At 47.6% G+C, this 20,305-nt stretch overlaps 8 protein-coding genes across 8 annotated transcripts; 6 read left to right on the plus strand and 2 right to left on the minus strand.

The window, feature by feature from the left end:
* Window positions 1-118: 118 nt before the first annotated feature.
* hrdA (E3 ubiquitin-protein ligase HRD1) lies at window positions 119-2,676 on the minus strand (the record flags this gene model as incomplete). The annotated part of the gene is made up of 3 exons (XM_056901092.1): window positions 2,649-2,676; window positions 2,484-2,588; window positions 119-2,416 (listed from the first exon to the last, which is right to left on the minus strand). Exons 1-3 carry the CDS (start codon window positions 2,670-2,672, stop codon window positions 119-121), a joined length of 2,427 nt encoding a protein of 808 aa, XP_056749760.1. The 5' UTR covers window positions 2,673-2,676.
* A 531-nt stretch (window positions 2,677-3,207) lies between these two features.
* On the plus strand, window positions 3,208-4,959 carry N7537_010039 (putative MFS transporter; the record flags this gene model as incomplete). Its single annotated transcript, XM_056901093.1, has 2 exons — window positions 3,208-3,459; window positions 3,520-4,959. 2 exons carry the CDS (start codon window positions 3,208-3,210, stop codon window positions 4,957-4,959), a joined length of 1,692 nt encoding a protein of 563 aa, XP_056749761.1.
* Window positions 4,960-6,047: 1,088 nt separating this feature from the next.
* On the plus strand, window positions 6,048-6,908 carry N7537_010040 (putative GPI anchored glycoprotein; the record flags this gene model as incomplete). Its single annotated transcript, XM_056901094.1, has 3 exons — window positions 6,048-6,167; window positions 6,238-6,368; window positions 6,425-6,908. 3 exons carry the CDS (start codon window positions 6,048-6,050, stop codon window positions 6,906-6,908), a joined length of 735 nt encoding a protein of 244 aa, XP_056749762.1.
* A 1,699-nt stretch (window positions 6,909-8,607) lies between these two features.
* On the plus strand, window positions 8,608-9,477 carry N7537_010041 (SDR family oxidoreductase; the record flags this gene model as incomplete). Its single annotated transcript, XM_056901095.1, has 3 exons — window positions 8,608-8,641; window positions 8,700-9,237; window positions 9,306-9,477. 3 exons carry the CDS (start codon window positions 8,608-8,610, stop codon window positions 9,475-9,477), a joined length of 744 nt encoding a protein of 247 aa, XP_056749763.1.
* Window positions 9,478-10,846: 1,369 nt separating this feature from the next.
* On the minus strand, window positions 10,847-13,588 carry N7537_010042 (glycosyltransferase; the record flags this gene model as incomplete). Its single annotated transcript, XM_056901096.1, has 8 exons — window positions 10,847-11,082; window positions 11,139-11,303; window positions 11,359-11,723; window positions 11,777-12,130; window positions 12,187-12,553; window positions 12,605-12,711; window positions 12,882-13,449; window positions 13,501-13,588. 8 exons carry the CDS (start codon window positions 13,586-13,588, stop codon window positions 10,847-10,849), a joined length of 2,250 nt encoding a protein of 749 aa, XP_056749764.1.
* A 1,528-nt stretch (window positions 13,589-15,116) lies between these two features.
* Window positions 15,117-15,938, plus strand: N7537_010043 (RTA1 domain-containing protein; the record flags this gene model as incomplete). The annotated part of the gene is made up of 2 exons (XM_056901097.1): window positions 15,117-15,288; window positions 15,340-15,938. The coding sequence occupies 2 exons, from the start codon at window positions 15,117-15,119 to the stop codon at window positions 15,936-15,938; spliced, it is 771 nt and encodes a 256-aa protein (XP_056749765.1).
* Window positions 15,939-17,465: 1,527 nt separating this feature from the next.
* On the plus strand, window positions 17,466-18,329 carry N7537_010044 (RTA1 domain-containing protein; the record flags this gene model as incomplete). The annotated part of the gene is made up of 2 exons (XM_056901098.1): window positions 17,466-17,616; window positions 17,680-18,329. The coding sequence occupies 2 exons, from the start codon at window positions 17,466-17,468 to the stop codon at window positions 18,327-18,329; spliced, it is 801 nt and encodes a 266-aa protein (XP_056749766.1).
* Window positions 18,330-19,469: 1,140 nt separating this feature from the next.
* Window positions 19,470-20,039, plus strand: N7537_010045 (uncharacterized protein; the record flags this gene model as incomplete). Its single annotated transcript, XM_056901099.1, has 1 exon — window positions 19,470-20,039. One exon carries the CDS (start codon window positions 19,470-19,472, stop codon window positions 20,037-20,039), a length of 570 nt encoding a protein of 189 aa, XP_056749767.1.
* Between the last annotated feature and the right edge of the window lie 266 nt (window positions 20,040-20,305).

Here is a 20,305-nt window from a genome sequence, read left to right on the forward strand (position 1 = left end):
TCAAACAACGCCATGCAGAAACGCTGGTGTAAACGACTGGGGAACCGAGAGGGCAGAGCAGACCCGGGAAGGAAAAAAAAAATACACGGTGAGGGGGTACCAAAAGGGGAGTCCAGGATCAAGCTTCTTCATCGCGCGTTTCTTCAACTGATGCAATTCGACCTTTGCCATTGGATGCAGACGCGGGGTGAGTGTCGGCTTGATCAGAAGCACTATTTGCAGATTCCCCATTGCTACCCCATGTAGTAGGAATGGAAGAAGCCGGCCTGGCCTCGAAGGACCCTCTAGGGGCAACATCGGTCCATTCTTGGGATGGGGATTCTGCGCGATGTTCCGCAGAAGGGACGGTTGGCGTCGGCTGCAATGCCGGGGGCTGAGGGGCCCCATTTACGGGAAGGGTTTCAGAGTTGGTCGTGCCGCGCGCATTTACCCCGAAGTTCCCGGTTGTTTGACCCTGAACAGGTACAGGGAATGTGGGGACTTGAGAGGTTACAGGGCTGGCCACCGCTGGCGCAGCTGGGGATGTCATTGTAGTGGTAGACGAGAGTTGCACTGTATGATCCACACTGTTGGGGCCATTATCCACGCGCTGAAGAGGAAGGAGGGTCCAACCAGGCGGAAGAGTAAGCCCTTCCGGTAGACGAGGATCTCCAGAGTTTAGAACGTCAGCGCCCGGGTTTGCGCCATACTGGTGACCCGTTGTGAAGACCGAAGATTCTGGGGCCACGTGGGGAACCGGGCCTGGTTGGCCTTCACCTGGTTGGGCGACACGTGGTTGGCCAACACCTTGTTGACCGGCAACTTGTTGGTTAACAGCCCTTGCTTGGGCAAGCAACCGCTCTAGTTCCACCCGAAGTTGGCGCACGTGATTTAGATGCTCCGCGGCAGCTCGAAGGGTGGCGATCTCTTGATTGAGCCGTTGCTCGATCTGTGACAATTGATCGTTGATTTCAGCAGTGATAGATCCCCCCGGAGCCGCAGCATGTGGGGCGACAGCGGGGGTTGGGGCTTGGGGACGGCGCCCGAACCCAAATCCAAACCCAATATGTCTTCCAGGCACATTCGCAGGCGGGTGTGCCCCAGGCTGCGGCGCGTTACCTTGGTGACCGTGTGGATGAAGATTGTTGAATAAATCCCCACGCACGGCTCCAAAGCCGATACGGAAAGGCCCAAACTGATAGACCCGAGCACGTGGTTGTGCATCTGCACCTTGTTGGCCTGGCTGGACGCCACCATTCTGACCCCCGCCTGCATTATTGCCTCCAACCCCAGCAACTCCACCAGTTCGCTGGGGTGTTATAACAGGACGTCGGCATGTCGGGCAGTTTTGTTGCCTCTCAAGCCAGCTTCGGAGGCACGAAAAGTGCAAGATATGGCCACATGGGAGCTTCTTTGGACGCAGGCGGTCAGGAACACGCTGTGTTCCAGCAGCCGGCTGTGGTGCCGGCTCTCCAGCAGCATTGGCAGCCGGTTGCGGTTGCGCCGGCTGAACCGGAATCATCTCCTCACGGCAGATGATACAGACATCTTCCCGGGAGACTTCGTCTGCCGTTGCATCCGGATACCTCTGGTGCATATCCCTTGTTGCATTTCGGTAACGCATGAAGTCCATAATGCGACGGGCAAAGGAGCGGATGGTCACAACAACGTCCCGCAGAATGTGGATGGGGAGGCCGTAGAAAGTGAGCAGGATACCAAAGAAGCTCAAGTAAATCACGAGTTTGAACAAATCGGTCAAAAGATCCAAGTAGAAGACCCAACGACCCTTCTCCTCCCATCCGGGCACGTCGATCTCCATCTCGTTGACATCGTTTTCGTCGGGCAGATTGTCAGGAGGAGAGGTAGCTCCCGCGCGGGCATGTTCTCGAATCGCCTCGACACGCGCAGCACGGATCTCATCCCGGCGTTCCTGCATCTTGGCCTTTATTTGCTGACGGGTGATGGAGATCTCAGTTAACGCGATAACGTATCGTAGCAGGGTTGAAGTTGAGAGGATCGTTAAGATGGCGAATTCAAATCCAAACATAACCATCATATCCGGCCGTGCGTGCGCAAGTACGGTGTGAACACAGTACTGCAACATGAAGGCATCGAATAACACCGTTAGCACGAGAGATACTGCCAGTCGAGTATGGAACAACCGGGGATTAGCCGGTGGCTGTTGCTCTAAGAACTCAACGCGGCCTTCGCCAATCCAGCCCCAGACCTTGCCGACCAGCAGCGAAATGAACATGACCAAGAACCAGCCTCCAAGTTCGCCTCGGAATATGGTCATGGCCAGGCATGTCTCTGTGACGGCGAACCAGGCCCGCTCGTATAGTTGCTCGGTCTCGATTGGTCGCAAGGGTCCGTAAAGAAGTCGCTGAAGCCAGAATAATACAAAACCGGTGATGAGAAGGCATAAATTCGTGAGGATCTGGACATGGAATAATGAGTTAGGGACCGTGATGACCAAGCGCGATGGCTCAAACTGGACAACTCACCATAAGATTCGCACTACTCTGAGAGAGGTAAACACATGCCGAATAGAAATTGGACCTCTGATGAAGAGCTTTTAGAAACACACCAGTGGCTAGGGCCACCGAGGCCTATAAACGGGGTTCCAAGGTTAGCGGGTTGTCTCCCCCATCAACTGCGGTACTACTTACCCCAGCATACGCGGCTAGTCTCATGGCTATCGACTGGATCGGACAAGCCAAAGGTCATAGACCGAAGGAAGGACAAAAAATACGGGCGTCTCAAGGTAGCATTTGGCGGAGCAACGAAGTGAATGTCGTTTACTTGAGAGGAGTAAGTAGCTTGATCTGGACAGCTTTCCAGAATAACCCGTAGACGCCTCTCCGCATCTTACGTCAGCGACCAGCACGTGCCGCCACCCATATCTATATGAGCCTACTGAATACATGGGGAAATTTGATTTTACTCTAGTAAAAGCATAATATTTGTGAAGCGTGGATAATTAAGTGTATTGTTTTCGTTCAATTCCCTTAGACCTACTATAAATGCCAGCACATGCCCGTCGATCTTCGGTGTTTATCTGATCATCTCCGTCATGTGACGTCCCACATTACCCGCCTTTGAAGCAAACATTGTAACACCGTCCAGAGATCATTTCCTATCATCAATTTACATCGATCTCGAGGATATCATCACCTCTGAATCCTTCCCTCGTACTTGCCGTTTAAAAGAAATGAATCATCTCCGGTGATGGCGTCATCACCGGCATTGTTTACTGCCTCGCGCAGCCAGACATTAACTTATCTCTTGGCGGTGTGCCCCTTCTCAATCGCCTTCCTAGTGTATGTCAATGCATCCATCTCGTTTGTCGTAACGGATTTGATTGGCCTCCAGGATGGAGTGGGAGATTCAGTGGGAACTCTGGGATTCGCAGATGAACTCCTTGCGCTAGTTGCCTGCCCACTTTGGGGTGTTCTCTCGGATCGAATCGGAGTCCGCCATGTAAGCTTTCTACTGGTCCATACCTGGGTAACAACATTCAATGATATTGACATTAGATAGGTATGTACTGCAGGCTATGCTATTGTAGCACTTGCGCTAGTCGTTTTTGTGCAAGCCACGAATGTCTACCCCCAGCTTCTCTTGGGAAGGTTGCTTTTCAGTATCGGCGGTTCAGCCGTGTCGACCATGGTCACTGCAGTGTTGCCAACTGTCACTGGCACAGCCTTTAATGCCCAGGCATATCGTCCATCTGTGTCTTCGGAGTTGACCATCACACCGGAGCGTGCCAGGAATGGTCATTCTATAGATGTTGGCGCTTCTAGTGCATCGCCGTCCGCGCGACTGTCTGGTTTTGTTGGCATGTGCGCTGGCTGTGGTGCGCTCGTGGCGCTGGTTGTTTTCCTGCCGCTTGCAGCCCGGTTTGAGAAGATGGGATTGTCGTCAGCGCAGGCGATCCAACGCAGCTATTATCTGGTTGCTGTCGTATCCCTTGTTATCTGCCTTGTATGCTTCGTTGGTCTTCGTGATCTTCCCGGAGAAAAGGGCAAAAGTTGGAGTGTGCTTTGGAAAACATCTCATCACTCGTGTAATGACGAAGATGACGAAGACGACGATGATATATCTATCCATGGCCCAAGATTGCCATACTGGAAGCAGTTGACAACTGCCCTTACACTGGGATTCCGAAACCGTAGCATTGGACTCGGCTACGTCGGAGGCTTCGTCGCTCGGGCCTCTTCTGTGGGGATATCATTGTTCATTCCCCTGGCTGTCAATCACTACTATCGGGTATCGGGGCTCTGCGATGAGGAGCATGAACCCGTTCCTGGGTCGGGATTAGGGGATATTAAGAAAGCATGCCCACGTGCATACATCGTCGCATCCATACTGACAGGGGTGTCTCAATTGGTGGCACTGATTGCAGCCCCAGCATTTGGGTACCTAACAGACAAATCACGACGATACAATTTCCCACTTCTTTTTGCAGCATTGGTGGGAGTCGTCGGCTATATTATCTTTGCCATGCTCCCAACCCCTTTATTCGAAAGACCGGATGGCAATCCGGGCGTGTTTGTTGTGATGGCTCTGCTTGGAATCAGCCAAATTGGAGCAATTGTCTGCAGTTTGGCTGTACTGAGCAACGGTATCTTGCGGGTTAGCATCGACAATGAAGCGTTAAGAAAAATATATGAGGAGCGACGGGGCCGTGGGGACGAAAACGATGCAGAGCCGGACGAGGGCCAATCTCTTCTTGCCGGGTCTGTCAACCGGAGATTGGAGCATCTGTCCCACCTCAAAGGCTCTATCGCGGGTGTCTATTCATTATATGGCGGGGCAGGCATCCTGCTGTTGACTAAAGTGGGTGGGCTTCTATTTGACGTTCTGTCATCGGGTACACCGTTCTATATCATGGCGGGCTTTAATGGTGTGCTGCTTGTGATTGGGATCGTCTGTGGGGGCATCAACCACTTCGGATCCTCATGCGGAAGGACCTGGTGACCAATTTCATGAGAAATTGTTATAGTGGTCCAGGGTCTTGTTGGATTGGCTAGGGATATAATTTCATTCCCAGCATGGAACAGGCCCAAGGTTGAATTACCGGCATTGCTCAGCTAGCAGGTCCATTGAAATTTAAGTGCACGTGCGTTTGCAGGTAAAAGCGGGTAAAATCAGTAAACTATTTGATGAAAAAAAAACTGGAATGGTTCGTAAGATTAATTAATTCGGCATTCGTGGCGTTGCGCGTCCATCAGGCACGGGCTTTTTCACTGGGCGTAATTTGAATCGAGCACTAACTCGTGCACGCTAGCCCTCTCGAGAGGGTCAGTGGCTGACTGGGGAAATTACGAGCGTCAAAAGAAGACAATTGCAAGAATTATATACAATATACACACCGTTAACAGTAAACATGCATACCCAGTATACTTCAAAGCAGTTGGATTTCCTTTATACACTCCAGACGAAAATATCTTTGTTGACCTCAATATCACTAGTCTCCAACGTAATATGAGGAGCACCAAACAACCTTCCCAAATAGGCATATGACCCAGGGGTCGGCTCGGCCCCTAGCCCCAGATCGGCCTAGTTCCACAGGAGACTTCCACTAAAACGCCCCTAATTTGGTTCCCCAAGGCACTTGGACTTTGATATGGTAAATGCCCCCTTTTCGAACCTCAAACCACCCCTCGAACCCCTGGGGCCCGTTCCTTGATTATCGTGTCGGCCCTAGTGGGATCCGCTTGGACCGCAATATGGGCCAATCTCACTGTGCCAAACTAGTCTTGGCGACTACCGACTTCTCGCGGCAACACTATGTATGCCAAGTCAATAATATATTTTGCGCGCCTAACCCCCGGAGGCCTCTCTCTCTGATACTTCTTCCTTCTTTCACACCTTCAGACTCAAGCAGTCCGTCATTCACTCTTTCGTCGTTAGACAGTCTTTCGTTAAATCCAGTCCTTCGTTTTGACCAATTGTTGACTCTACTTCAAGTACTGTGTACTTTCATTCTTTGTGCATATCCAACATCTTGATTATCACCAATTTTCCGATATAAAACACCAGTCAATCACGAATCTATTTCCAACATGCGTTTCTACACCGTCGCTCTGTTGACTGGCGCTACCGCCGCCGCTGCCGGTAACACCGCAACTCTCCTTCTGCCCGGCTTCGAGGGCCAGGATCTCGAGGCTAGCGTTATCGAAACCGTATGTCCCAGATTCACTTGCGCGACCAACGCGCTCTTTTGTCTGAGCATTTTTAACTAAGAATCCACAGAATGGAGATGCGACTACCTACAAGATCACCTGCCCCAAGACCGCTTCTTCCTGCGGTATTGTCGGCGAGGGCATGACCGCAATTGCTGCCCCGACCTCCATGCAGCTGCAGAACATCAATCTCCAGGGAACGTAAGTACTAGCGCAGACTTTCCTCGTGCAAACCACATTCTGATATCAAACACCAGCACTGGAACTGTTTCCTGCAAGATTGCCGGCACCACCTACGCCTCCTGCCAGGCCTCCGCCGGCACCGTGACCCCGTCGGGCACCCTGGCCCAAGATGATCTGAACTGGATGCCCGTGACTATCTCGGCCACCCCGACCCCAACGTCGACCTCCACCCCAACTCAGACCCCCACCCCAACCAGCACCAGCACTAGTACTAGCAGTAGCACTAGCACGACCGAGGTGACCTCCACCTCTACCCCGGCCATCACGTCTTCGTCGACCCTCGTCACCTCGACCCCCAAGAAGTCCTCTTCGGCTCTTATCTCGTCCACTCCTCTGGTCGCCTCGACCCCTCTGGTGGCCGCACCCACCACTGCCGCTGTCACCGGAACCGGCGCCCCTGCCGCTTCCTCGACTTCCTTCAATGCCGCCGGCCAGATGGCAGGCAGCATCTGGACCGTTGGCGGTGCTTTCCTGGCTCTGGCCTGCGCTTTCGCGTAAGCTCGGCCAGTGATCTATCTACATTTTTGTCTTGCGCGGCTTTTTGGTTGTGGAAGAGACGAGCTTCGTGCTTTTCGATTTATTAATTCTGGGGTTTCTGACGTTGCTTCTTACGGATGTGTTCACGTATAATCCACCTATATGTGTCCATCTATTATTCTTTAATGTTTTGATACCTTTCTCCACGACAGACTACGATCTAGCGTCTATTTCTTTTTTTCTACTTGTATCTTCAGCTATTGAATATACCTTTCCTGCCGCTTTACTTTTTGAGTTTTTCTTTGTCTGTTTCACGCCCCGGATTGCGAGTAGCCCTGTAGATTGTATCCACTCCTGAAAGATGTCCACATGCGCCTCAATCTTTCTCATTTTTGGGTATGCGTGCTCTATCGACCAGTTTCCCTGGCTTCTACTTGGATCTACCACCAAATGTCAAATTAGTACGGAGTACGAATTACATACCCAAGGACGCTTCAAACTGAAGATCATCTTACAAAGCTGGGGCTGTCGTTGAGAATAGCGTGTTCAGTACTGCCAGGGGAAGGAGTTAGGGCTAATATCCGTATTCGTATAGTGAAACCAGCTCGCCACATCTTGACATAATATATATCCACGGCACGGTGATATACCAAGCTTACTCATAACCCTAACTTAGAAGTACAAGGCGCAGAGTCTTCACAGGCCAGCAATGTTTGTAGTTCAGGCGGTCGATACATAATTGAGCCCTGATAATGTGTGGATAAAGGTTGCCTACACCGGATTTCTGAAGGCGGATGTGCAAACCAAAGTACATAGGTCTAGAGTGGTCATATTAGTTCAACACAATCAATTGTCAATCACATCATTGTAAAGTGGATCGTTATCTCGCAACCCGATTATACGCGCAAGACTTAAAAAACCCAATGGAAATGGAAATGCCAATGGAGGAGTGAAGTTGGAAAATATCTCTCGAATCAGCAAATAATTTTATAAAGAGAGTAGCCTGGATACGGTTAGCGTGTTGATTACACGATGCATCGTCAGCCCTAGCTGACCCTGCAGGTAAGCGCACGTCATACCCGTATCTGTACTGTGGGATGCCGACTGGGATGCCGAACCGACTTTTGGATACGGATAACTTATCGAATAGATCCAGTCAGCCAGCGAAACCTAACTAATCTATGGCCAAAAACAAAAAGAAAGCGATATTAATAATGAAGGCGTTCAATACTCAAAGTGTGAATGGGTCGTATAGATATTATAGGATACTCGTGCACTTTGTGCATTTTTGTGTTCGTGCACCGTAATTGAAGTATATCTGGAAGCTCGTGTATTTTGCTTATTCGCTGACACAAGGTCAGCATATAGTAGTGTGCTTATCTTATGACGATGCAGCTTAAGATTACTAGACCGGGTGTGTTCCTTACGAGGTTAAGGTACTTGGCCTAATGCGGCCTAGCAACCCTTTTGCTCTCGCCACCAACCCCGGGTTATGCCAACAGGGGAGTAGCTACTTTGCTAGAGACAAATATTAGTGATTACCAATATGCTTGGAAATTATTTGTATCGACGTAAGCAATGCTCACAAAGCAAATTATACTATGGATTGACAATGTTATACTCGAATTGTTTATAAGACGACCGGTTTTCAGAAGAGAACGCCATTCATCTAAACAAACATACAAACCACACGAACTATACGAGCTATTTTCTTCAAGTCATGTCTACCATTTTAATCTCCGGCGCCAATAAAGGTAAGCCAGATCTACACTTTTGAGCCCGTTCGCAATTTAAAATTAATAATACCCCCAGGAATTGGCCGTGGTCTGGTTAGCAAGTATCTGGCTCGCGATAATGTGACTGTGATCGCAGCTGTTCGCAACCCGAGCTCATCAGAAGCGACCTCTCTCTCTGAAATTCCCACGGCGGAGGGTAGTCGGTTGGTTATTGTTAAAATCGACGCCAGCTCTGACACCGACGCCAAAGCTGAGGTGGAGTCATTGTCCAGCCAGGGCGTGTCAGCTTTAGACATCGTCATCGCCAATGCGGGAGTCTTCGACACAGCTGCATTCACCACCGTTTCCGAGTCTACCATTGCCCAAATCAGAACCCATCTCGATGTGAACACCCTTGGACCCGTGCGCCTCTTCCAAGCTACACTCCCTCTCCTTCAGAAGTCATCATCTGCCCGCTTCATCCTGAATAGCAGTCTAATGGGAACGATTGGAGGGATCAAAGATCTTCCTCTCAAGATTGCGCCTTACGGGGCTAGCAAGGCGGCGGCGAACTACTTTGTCCGGAAAATTAACTACGAGCATGACGATATTGCTACCTTGGCTATCCACCCTGGGTATGAATCTATCTTTCGACTTTTTGTATTGTTTGAGGTATTGACTGTTGACTAATATCTTCTCATAGTGGGGTCAAGACAGAGGCTGGAGACAACGCTGCCAGAGCGGCAGGCTTCCCCGGCGCTTTCGTAGAGGTTGAGGATAGTGTGAATGCAATTGTCACTAAGATTGATGGCTTGACAAAGGAGAATGGCGCGGGCGAGTTCTGGAACATCGACGGTACCACAATCGGCTGGTAGGTCACCACCTATTCGTCGTTATTTTACAACGAACCGACCTGTCATGGCATTGGATCATTTCTCTGTTCTAGAGCATTGAAAAAGGGTGCACAGGTCGATATTTGGTGGTTTATTGTTGAGTCACTGTCCACTCATTTAAAATATATAACAAGCAGATAGATCATAGATCGCACATGCTGCAGTGTCAGGCAAAAGTGAATCAATATGCCTGTTAAAACACTCAAGTACAGACGTCAAACACCGGAATACCGTATCTAAGCCCCTACCGGAGTCAGCTCACGAACTAGAATTACTAGGTACTTTATTTCTCCATTTCTCAATTTCAGCATGGCATCTTCGATCCCGTCTGGCGTCATAGGAAACTTCATGGTAGTGGGCCTGATTTTCTTGCGATTGCATAATTCTATCAATCCCCGCAGATCCTGCCGGGAAGCGACTAGGCTCCCTTGGATTCGAACCCCACGATTGTTCAATGGGAGAAATGGGATGGGTGTTTCTTTCAGAGAAACGGTCAGAGGGTAAATAGTCTATTTGGTATCCATGAGGCGTATCAATCTCCCAGCCAGCAATTTAGTATATGGTAACTGCTATATCATAGTGGAGGGGACTAACGATGCTTAATTGAGGAAGTGACTTCCACAGAGCAACATGTGCTTTAACCCCTGAAAGGAGGGGTGGTCAATCTGATGTAGAATATGAAACTCCCCTGCGCCATATCGGAGCGCATCCTCTTCCTTATCATTAGTTCGAGATAGGAGAACGACATGGCATCCGTCTCGGCAGCAATCTTGATGGCCAAATGGCCGAGGCCCCCAACGCCGACGACGCCAACCCGATCTGTTGGGCGAGCACAAGAGTCCATATGACTCCTCGAGCCACGCCACCAGACAAGGAGATTGGAGAGTGTCATGCCGAACTCACGTGGAAGTGGTGGCGCATTCTTCTGAAAATAGAAGATTAGGTTACGGAGAAGCTGGAGATCTGATACAGCGAGAGGGCGGGATGCAGCGTCTGCACAGTTCCCTTTCTGCTACTGTTCATGCAAGATTCCTTTCCAAAGATCGGCGTAGTTGGCCAATCGCGTGTAGAAGCCGGGATCAACCACCCTTACGATCAGATGCTTGACTGCCGTAGGTGATCCCGTACCAGAAGAAGGCGAGAGAAAAGTTCACATACAAGGTTAGGCGAGCTGGAACTTATTGTTAATGAAGAGTTTCAATTTCTGAGATCTAATAGGCTAATTTATAGTACCATGCGAAAAATAAACGGATTCTCTTCTTTTCTCTCCAAGTGCTCGAGAAGATCAAATACCAAGATTAGGAACAAGGAGGCCCGGGTCCTTGACGGCCTATGCATGTTTCAACATTGATCAGTTTAATGATGAGCTGGTAGAATTGACAGTCTTCTCGACAGTCTTGCGGTAGGCAGCCTCAAAGTTGCTAATGATGGGTTGGTAGTATTTCCTACCCTTGTCTGAGTGTTCCGCCAGGTACTTTCCTTCTTGAATTCGCGCCTCGAGAATACGTTTCCGCGGTTTGGAGTGTGTTGCAGTATACAGGCTCTTCATAATTCCGTGGGCATGATAGGCCACCAAGCCCAATGCGGCTGCGATCGATTGGTTAGTATTTTCTTTTTGGAATCGGCGACTGCAATACACGTACCAGATGAAAATTTGGTCGTCATGCCGAGAGTCCCCTTGATTACACCCTTTGCTCCCTCTTCTTGACCACCTTTGTAAGGCCGAGTGAAGATGTCGCTGAAGCCGTCTGTCATCCCATGAACAAAGTTCTTCCCTGCAAAAGTAGCTCCAGATTTCCAATCCTGAACTGTTCCATGATCTTTAACTCCCGTATAGCCGGGGTACAAGCCTGAGACCCTCACTCACTGCTAAAGGCATGTCTATGAGCACGCCTTTATACCAGTAGCCAACAACCTTTCCTAAGCTTTTTGTAGACCCCTCCATTGCTTCGCCTGTAGTTCTAAGTCTCGAAGCTTTCTTCACATTGGAAGCAGGAAGAGAAGATGCGTCTATTGAAGAAGCAATGCTAGAGGATCGAGACCCAGACGGAGATGGAACGGCATGCTCACGTTGACCTTTGGGGACACGACGAAATTCCTGATATGGTTTGTAAACAATATCACCTGTCGCTTTCATCATGTCGGTGTCGGTGCCTATCAACGAGGAAGGTGTGTCCGTGACTGGATCCCATCGCTGATTCTGAATGAAAATTAGGTTGACAAGGTAACTGCTTCTTAGTAATGTTTCAAACTAAGGAGGTAACTTGAAAGGTATTCTCACGGCTGAAGATCACTATATTTTAAACGATGATGTTCGATTAGAATCTCGGCGGCAACTTTGGACAAATGAATTGGGGGCTTGGAAAATTTCTTGAACTGCCACACAGCGGGTTCTGAGGGAAAAGCAGCGCATCGCATGTCATTCACCGGTAGATTACGATGAAACGAGGCAACTGCCGCGGCAACGCCATTTCCGTGAGTCATTCGGCATGCGACATCATGAGCTGCAGACTGCGCTTCAGGTCGCAGACAGAATTGAATAGCCTCAACCAAATTCTGTGATGTCAGAGACCGATAGTGAATAGGCCGAGGCTCAAGCCCACAGGACGCAACCAAGTTGCCCCAGAAAAGTTGACTGATAGACATTAGTACATGTTACTAATTTGAGAATAGGAACCAGAGAAATCATACTCTCCAAAGAATGGGATGATAGCTGTAGTTCTCCCAAAACGTAGGCCACATGCCGTGGTCCCTGCATCTCCATGATGAACAACGGCGGTGACGTGTTGAAATAGCCATTTGTGCGGGCAGTCCCCAAGATAGAAAGCCTGATCATCGGATGAAGCCTCTCCAATGTTACTCCAACCACGAGATATGATTGCGCGAATACCAAGTGACTTGACAGCTTGGAGAATCATATTCGTCATAGTAACCGGATCTTCGATTACAATGCTGCCGAAGCCAATGTACACTGGAGGGCTACCGTTTCGAATAAATGAATCGAGACCAGGGGGCGGTGCATAGTCTGGGAGTATACGAAAGAAGAAACCACAGACATCTATGTTTGATGCCCAGTCTGATGGTTTCGGCATAAGACTTGGAGACTAACAGTAAGTGAAGGGCACTTTCAGAGTCTCAGCCAAACATGGCCCTTCAGTCCCTGGTACAGGCTCCAAACTGAGCGAGGATCCCCATTCATTAATCACATCACCAAGTCTGAAATTCAATTTAGCATGAAGTTCAGGCCAATATATTGAAATGGAATGGATCATTACCCTTGCCATGTCATCCATCAACAATACCGTAGGAAATGTAATTGGCCATTTTTGGCTCGGTAGTTGAGTACTTGAGATTTGCCAACGGATGCGAAAAAGCACGTGTGCTACTCCATGGCATAATGAACATCAGGTGTAAGGGGATGGACAAAGGCCTGCACACAGTGAATGTGCGCAAAGCTGGGCGGGTTGGCGATGATAGCGTCAGCGACGAAAGGGGCTTGGCTGACTGGATCATCACTGATGCATGAATCCCAACAACCTTGTAGCATTTCGGCTACTATGGCCCGCCTGCGTTGGATCTCGCCGCTTCGCAAACTTTTCATTTGAGGTATCAAGCCCGGATTCTTGACCATATAGGCCATAATCTCCGACGGGTCACTTCCAATAGGATAAAATTCTAAACCAGATTGAAGAACGAAGGATTCGAACACTGGGTGAGTCGCCAGTCTTACACGATGGCCATAGAGTTGAAGCTCATTACCCAACGCAATAAAGGGCTGGACATCCCCTCGACTGCCAACGACCTGGATAACAATGTTTAACTGAACATCACATGTGACAGGCTCTGTATAATCCGGGAATGACGCAGGTCTCTGCTCCTCGTGCGAAATCGAAATCAGCTTTGCGACAGTTTTACAGACCTTGGAGTCAAGGTCGACCTGAATGTGACTATCGTCTGCCAGAAGTTAGCATTTTATCATGTAGGAGAAAAACACGTCAGTGACACCGTTGACCTTGCCTCCATTCCGAAACCATGAATCATTCGACCAGCCAGCGGCCTCCAGCATGGAGTACCTCGGAGGTTGGTCTTCCATGAGGATTGTATGAGAAAGTTGCCACTGTCGAAACATTGAATCAGAATCGAGCCAACTAAGGATTTGTCCAACCTTTTAAAAACATCCAGGCCTCAATAGGAGTTGAACTTTGATGAGTTCGACGCATTATGACGCCAATTGTAACGCAGGCAGCATCATATAAGCCGCCAATGATCTTACCAACCAGAACCGTCAATGAAAGAACTCGAGGCAGAAGCAGATTCAATAGCCAATTTTCATGGATTTGAGGGTCCAGGAGGAAAGGGCTGTAGCGAATTATTGGCCCAGGTGTTTCGGCTGATCTGGTATGTGTATTGTGTATTGTAAGAGGCGGAACCAGTCCATACGGTAAACCAACACAAAATAATTCCCATACAAGCCTCAGAACGCTTTGGTAATATAAATACGAATACAGTGATATTACAGCTTGCATCTGTAGAGTGATCCACAGTAGCAGCAAGTGATCGGCTGTAACGCACGAGCTATAACTCTATCTCGTATACGCGTATACTCACCATTTTAATTGGCCATTCTAAATATACTGGTAGGAATTCCACTAGCCGACTACTCCGCCAAGGTAAACGTCGGAATTCTTTTTGCTCATTTTCTTTCAACCAAATTAGCAAATGTGAAACTCGTTTGGGTCTAATTTTTCTCTTGTTTTGGATCGCCTGACTTGAAGATTCTGACCAGGTCCACCTCGTATCCTTAAGGCTGAAAACTAGTGAGGCAACTCACGTCGGGTCCCCACCTTGTACCTCGTTCCAATTCTAGTACACCAAAACTACTGTGTTCGATACGTGTCGAACATTACTCCTCTAGCTTCTATTTGTATCTTGGTTTCTCAAAATCCGTGCGAGGTATCCTGCTCTATCACTTGTTCTTTGTTGTAATCTCGGTCAAAATGTTTGGGTTGTTCAAATCAAAAATGGGTCACCGCTCCCAGAGGGAAATACGTGGGAAGCCAAGGCTGTAACGATGCAGCAACCCTCAAATTCAGAAACAATGTTTGCTACTCAAAGGCACATTGTGAGGCTTTTCAACGGAGGACACCTCGACAAATGAAACTGCGCGTAGGAACAAAATCCAGGGACCAAATAAGGGGCCAATCATCACCTCAGAAGTACGCGTATACAATGCTAGTTACTCCACTCAATTGAGGCCGTTGGCGCCTATCAAAATGGCGTGACGATACGCTCTATCAGATAAATATTTATAGGTACTTATCGAGGACTCAGAGACGATAGTTTCCGCGCACGGCACTGTCCATGGAAATCCCTCTTTATCCCGAGGGTTGAGGGGGACCACGGGCAGTGGCGAAGGAGCCACAATCTGACGAATACGCGTACTGTAGTCAACGCGATTGGTCACCGAAATTAACGTATGCAACTCCATCAACATTGCTTCACCAAGCGCTAATTTCCTTTCACAGACAAGGTATAAAAACGTTTCTAGGTTATCTTGATGGACCGTTCATTGCAGTCTCCACTGACCAAATATAATTTCACCAACTTCAAAATACATCAAAATGGCAGAGCTGGAGCCTTTGAAGAGCGGCTATTACGTCTGGCAATATGTCCCCTCTATGGTTGCGGCCGTCATTTTCTTAGTGGTTTTCCTTCTCGCAACGTTTTTCCATTTCTGGAAGATCTTCCGGACAAGAGTACGATTTACACTGCCGTTTGCCATTGGTGGCATATGTAAGATGCTCCCTTCTACCGCGTTTTTCGCTTGCTGACATGTGTTTTTAGTCGAGATCATTGGTTATGCGACCAGAATCGATTCTCACAATAATACTAGGAAGTTGATGCCGTACTGTATTCAGGCAGTCTTCATTCTCCTGGGTCCAGCTCTCTTTGCTGCATCGGTTTACATAGTGCTCGCTCGCATAATTCGTAGCGTCCACGCAGAAAAATACTCTGTCCTGCCACTGAACTGGGTGACCAGAACATTTGTCCAGAGTGATGTTGTCACATTCTTGGTTCAAGCAGGCGGATCAGGAATGATGGTCAATAGCAGCCTTACCAAGATCGGGCAAGGCGTGGTTATTGCTGGCCTATGTTTGCAGGTGTTGAGTTTTTGCCTGTTTATTGTCACTGCATATGTGTTCCAGACACGGATGCGTCACAACCCGACTGTAGAGTCGGTTGATATTGCTATCCCCTGGAAACAGCACCTGTATAGCCTCTACGCTATCAGTGGCTTGGTGCTCGTCCGATCTATATTCCGAGTTGTGGAGTACGCTATGGGCACTGAAGGCTATCCATTGAGCAATGAATGGACACTGTATGTCTTTGATTCTGTACCCATGTTTTCCGCCATGGTGATCTTTTGGGGTCTGGTACCCTAGTGATTTGAAGCCTTTCTTTGGGGATGGTGCTTCTCAAATCAGTGACACTATTGAGAACAAGGCATAATCATCGAAGAGAAAATATATAATCCATGCTTCTAGGCCGGTTTCTGTTTTTTTGCTTTCCTGTTTTTCTTCCCTTTTTTCCTCTTGTTACTTTCTGTCTTTATCGCTTTGTTCGTCATTGAATATCCATTGCAGTATTATACGCTTATTTACGAATTTGTTTTCATGTTATATAAATATATATAAAATATCGTCACATGAAACTTTGTTTTGTATGCGCTATGATGGACCGCAATATGCCTGAGCCTTCCGTCTTTATATAGGCGGCTGACTCTAGGGCACTATGAGCATACTCTACAGAAAGTAATGTGAAAGACTATACAATATCAACTTTGAAATATCGTAGCAACTGAGGTAATTTAGTGAATCCTTAGCTTTGTGGAGCTTTTGAACCTGAGTAAAACATTTAAATTCGTTATACACGAAATCATGATTTTGGAAACATTGCCATAGACCTAGTCAAGGAAACCAGTTTAGGCAAAAGGGCAAGAATGTGGGCGAATAGGGGGGTCGTCAGGTTGTCAGGTTGTCAGGTGGTATTTACCAGTTGCTTCTAGTAGGTCATAGTAGGAGGGTAGTATTACTAGTGAGAGATTGGAAGATAAATTACGCCCTAGTGAGCTGTTAGGTTGTCAGGTTTTTTTCCTCTAGTAAGATTCTAAGAGTTACTATTAAACTAGACGCTACTAGTAAAAAGTGCCTAAAAAACCGTCCCTAGTAACCTGACAACCTGACAACCTGACAACTACCGTGCCGGTGAAACAACATGTTTTTCACACTTCGAGAAAACCCATGTTTTATTACCGAAACTTAGTCTATCGATATCCAGTGCAAGGTTCGAGACAATACTGTCGACGTAATTGACAGAGGAAGCCTTTTATCCCTCTTCTTCACTTCAGCAACGAAAGAAAAGTATCTTACCAACTTTGAAATAGCTTAATTTTCATGATTCCAGAGATACCCCATGAACACGCCAATCATAGGCCATTTGGTCCGCGTATTCGGCTAAGGCTGACCAATTGAAGCTTCCCATTCCACGTATCATGCAGCCTGAGATCTTTGCCGGCATAGAATTAGTACCGTCATGGGTCACCAGAATGGCATACTTGAAACAATATTGTGGTGGGTTATCGACACAGCCCCTGGTCTAGTAGTGAGCCTTCCCAAAGTGCGGTTCATGTCTGTTAGGTCATCTCCTGGCTGCGGGTACCTAGTAAACTAAATATACAGCTACATATATATATTCCTCATCCACAAACAATTGAGATCTAATCTCAACCTTTGACAGTTCTCTCCTTATACTCTCCGCCAAAATTCGACCTTTACCATCACAGTATTTTCCTTCTATTTTCTGTTTTCTGTCCTTCCCTTTTCCCTCCCGCGAAGCAGTCAAGTGTCCTATCATTTTTGTTCATCGTTAAGAACTAGCCTTTGACGCTACGGTGAACATATTTGGACACAATGGGGTCTTCAGGCTACTACGCTTATGAGCCTAGTAAGGCAGGTGCTGCAATTGCGATGTTGTTGTTCGGGGCAAGTGCATTTGTTCATCTTTGGCAAATGATAAAAACAAGAACGTGGTTTTTTACCGCTTTTCTTATTGGTGCTTTCAGTGAGTACTTCCCCTTCACAAAGAAAGGTCCCCAAATAGAAAGTTGTTAACATATGACACTAGTGATGACGCTGGGCTACATCTTCCGTTTAATCTCCGCACGAAACCCGGATAGCCTTGTCTCCTATATCTGCCAGTCCATGTTCATTATCCTCCCACCATCTCTTTACGCTGCCACAATCTACATGACGTACGGTCGAATCGTGAACTTTGTCGGTCAACCTCATCTATCCATCGTGGCGCCCCGCAAAGTGACAAAGATATTCGTATCGGGAGACACTACTGCCTTCCTCCTGCAGCTAGGTGGTGGTGGTATGCAGACTATCAATAGTATGCGCAACATTGGACAAAAGGTTCTAGTTGTTGGACTGATCGTTCAACTGATATTCTTCGGATTCTTCCTCTACGTCTCTGTTGCCTTCCAGCATCGGTTGCGCAAGGCTCATCTCAATATGATCGGTGGTCCATGGCGTCGTCTTCTACATATCTTGTTCCTTGTATCAGCACTGGTCATCGGACGATGTGTATTTCGGATTATTGAGTACGTCGGCGGAACAGATGGATATGTGTACTCGCATGAGATTTACATGTACATTTTCGACATGATTCCGATGTTCTTTGTACAGGCAATCTTCCACTTTGTCCACCCAGGAAAAATTCTTGTGGGCAAAGGCCCTGTCGTTGATAATTATGTGAATCTCCAAGATGTGTGATTGAAAAGTATGCTAGTCGAAAACGAAGTGACCGACATTTACATAGATGACCCGTTTCTGGTTGAAGGCTACGAAGCCACAGCCATCAGACAGTAATGTTTTGCGCTAGTTAGTTATATAGAGATGCTTATTAATATATATATACATATATATATATATATGTAAATATAATTTGCTCTTATGGATACGAATATTACGGTTGAAACGGGCACAGAGACCCAGCCAAGCATATCTGAACGAAGGGGCTCCAGGGCTAAAAGCTGGCTGAGTCAGCATTTTTTTCGTCCTTGAGCGAACTAGTGGCCAACGGCGGATTTTTAACCCTTGCCTATATCAGAAGCCTCGAGGGGTTATACTCACCCCTTTTCTACGGTCGAAATAAACTCAGTGCATTTTCTAGATGCTAATGTGCAAAACGCAAAGCTTTCCAATTTGATCTTAACTGGAAGAGACAAGAGTATGATTCAGGCAAGAAAGGCGCACAAGAAATCAAGAAATGGCTGCATCGAGTGCAAACGTCGCCACGTCAAGGTATAGTACTCTACCATCATAAAAAAAAAAAACTCCATCACCGGCGACAAGACAGGCCGTTCAGGTGAACAAACTGTGCCAGGCTGACCTGTGCAAAAGTGCGATGAGACACACCCAAAATGTGTCAATTGCGATGTTTCAAAGCGTCACTGTTCATATGAAGATATGGTGTCGAAAGCGACTGGTTTAGTGTTGACTTCCGGACCGAAGTCAAAGCGCACTGCCAAAAACAATAAAGTATATGTGAATTCTTCGCATGTTGCTGATCCTGGTGTCACAAATGACAGCCCCCCGGTTAATAAACTGCATCTAGAATTATTCCATCACTTTGTTACCGACATCTTGATGTTTCTTGGCCTCGACAAGTTCTCACCCGAGGGCTCTGCTATTGACATGACGAAATACATATTGTCTGCGCCATTTCTTATGAATCAAATTCTTGCGTTCTCTGCATTACATCTCAGCGTCGTTCACCCGGGGAGACAGGAGTTCTACCAATATCATTCATCCCAGCTTCAAACACACGCTCTTTCTGAATTTAATAGCGCCAAACTGGATGTGTCCGCCGAAACTTGCATCCCCATGTTTCTTTTTTCTTCATGTCTTGCAATGCATGTTCTCACCGAGAAGCTGTTGTCTCGCCCGGATAGCTTCCAAACATTTCTCGATCACTTCATTCAGTCATTGAGGATGCATCGTGGCGTCCGTGCGGTTACCAGTCAATCGTGGCATCTGCTTTTGGAGTCACCGCTTAAACCTCTGCTTGAAGATGAAGGAATGATGTTGGATCAAAGTACCTCCGGCAATGAGTGTCTCGAGCTCCTAGCTTATGTGGATACTATGCTTGACCCAGCAATCAGCTCTATATACCGACAGACGGTCGAGGACTTGCAAAAAGCTTATAATGCGAGTCGCTCCCCTTTATCAAACTTCTCCAGAATTGGCCCAATTATTTCCTGGCCAGTCATTATCTCTCCAGATTACATAGATCTACTTTCGGAGCTTCGACCAGAAGCACTTGCTATTCTCTCCCACTTCGGAGCCCTTTTACACATGCACAATGAGATGTGGACTTTTGGTAACAGTGGTCTATATATCGTTTGCTCTATCGACAATTACCTTGGACCGGAGTGGGAGAGTTGGCTGCGCTGGCCGAATACGTTCATTCAAGATGAGTGATGAAAACACGCGGGCTCCGCTTTCTATTCTCCTAAACCAATTTCCATCATATATTCTTTTGATTTTACGCATTTATATTGTATTGTAACTGATGTGAGGCTTGGTTGAGGTAGTGTGCAGAAACTATTTGAGTGCTCACTCGACGTATGCTTCGACCGTGCATATGGAAGTCTACCGTATCGGGTGATCTCAGGTCCGTGATGTTTGCAGCACACGCGATAGCAGTGCCGGTCACTTGCATCCAGCCTGCTGGATTGTAACTGAGC

Source organism: Penicillium hordei (genome assembly GCF_028827395.1).
Source record: "Penicillium hordei strain IBT 12815 chromosome Unknown utg000005l_segment0_segment0, whole genome shotgun sequence".
Lineage (NCBI taxonomy): Eukaryota > Fungi > Ascomycota > Eurotiomycetes > Eurotiales > Aspergillaceae > Penicillium > Penicillium hordei.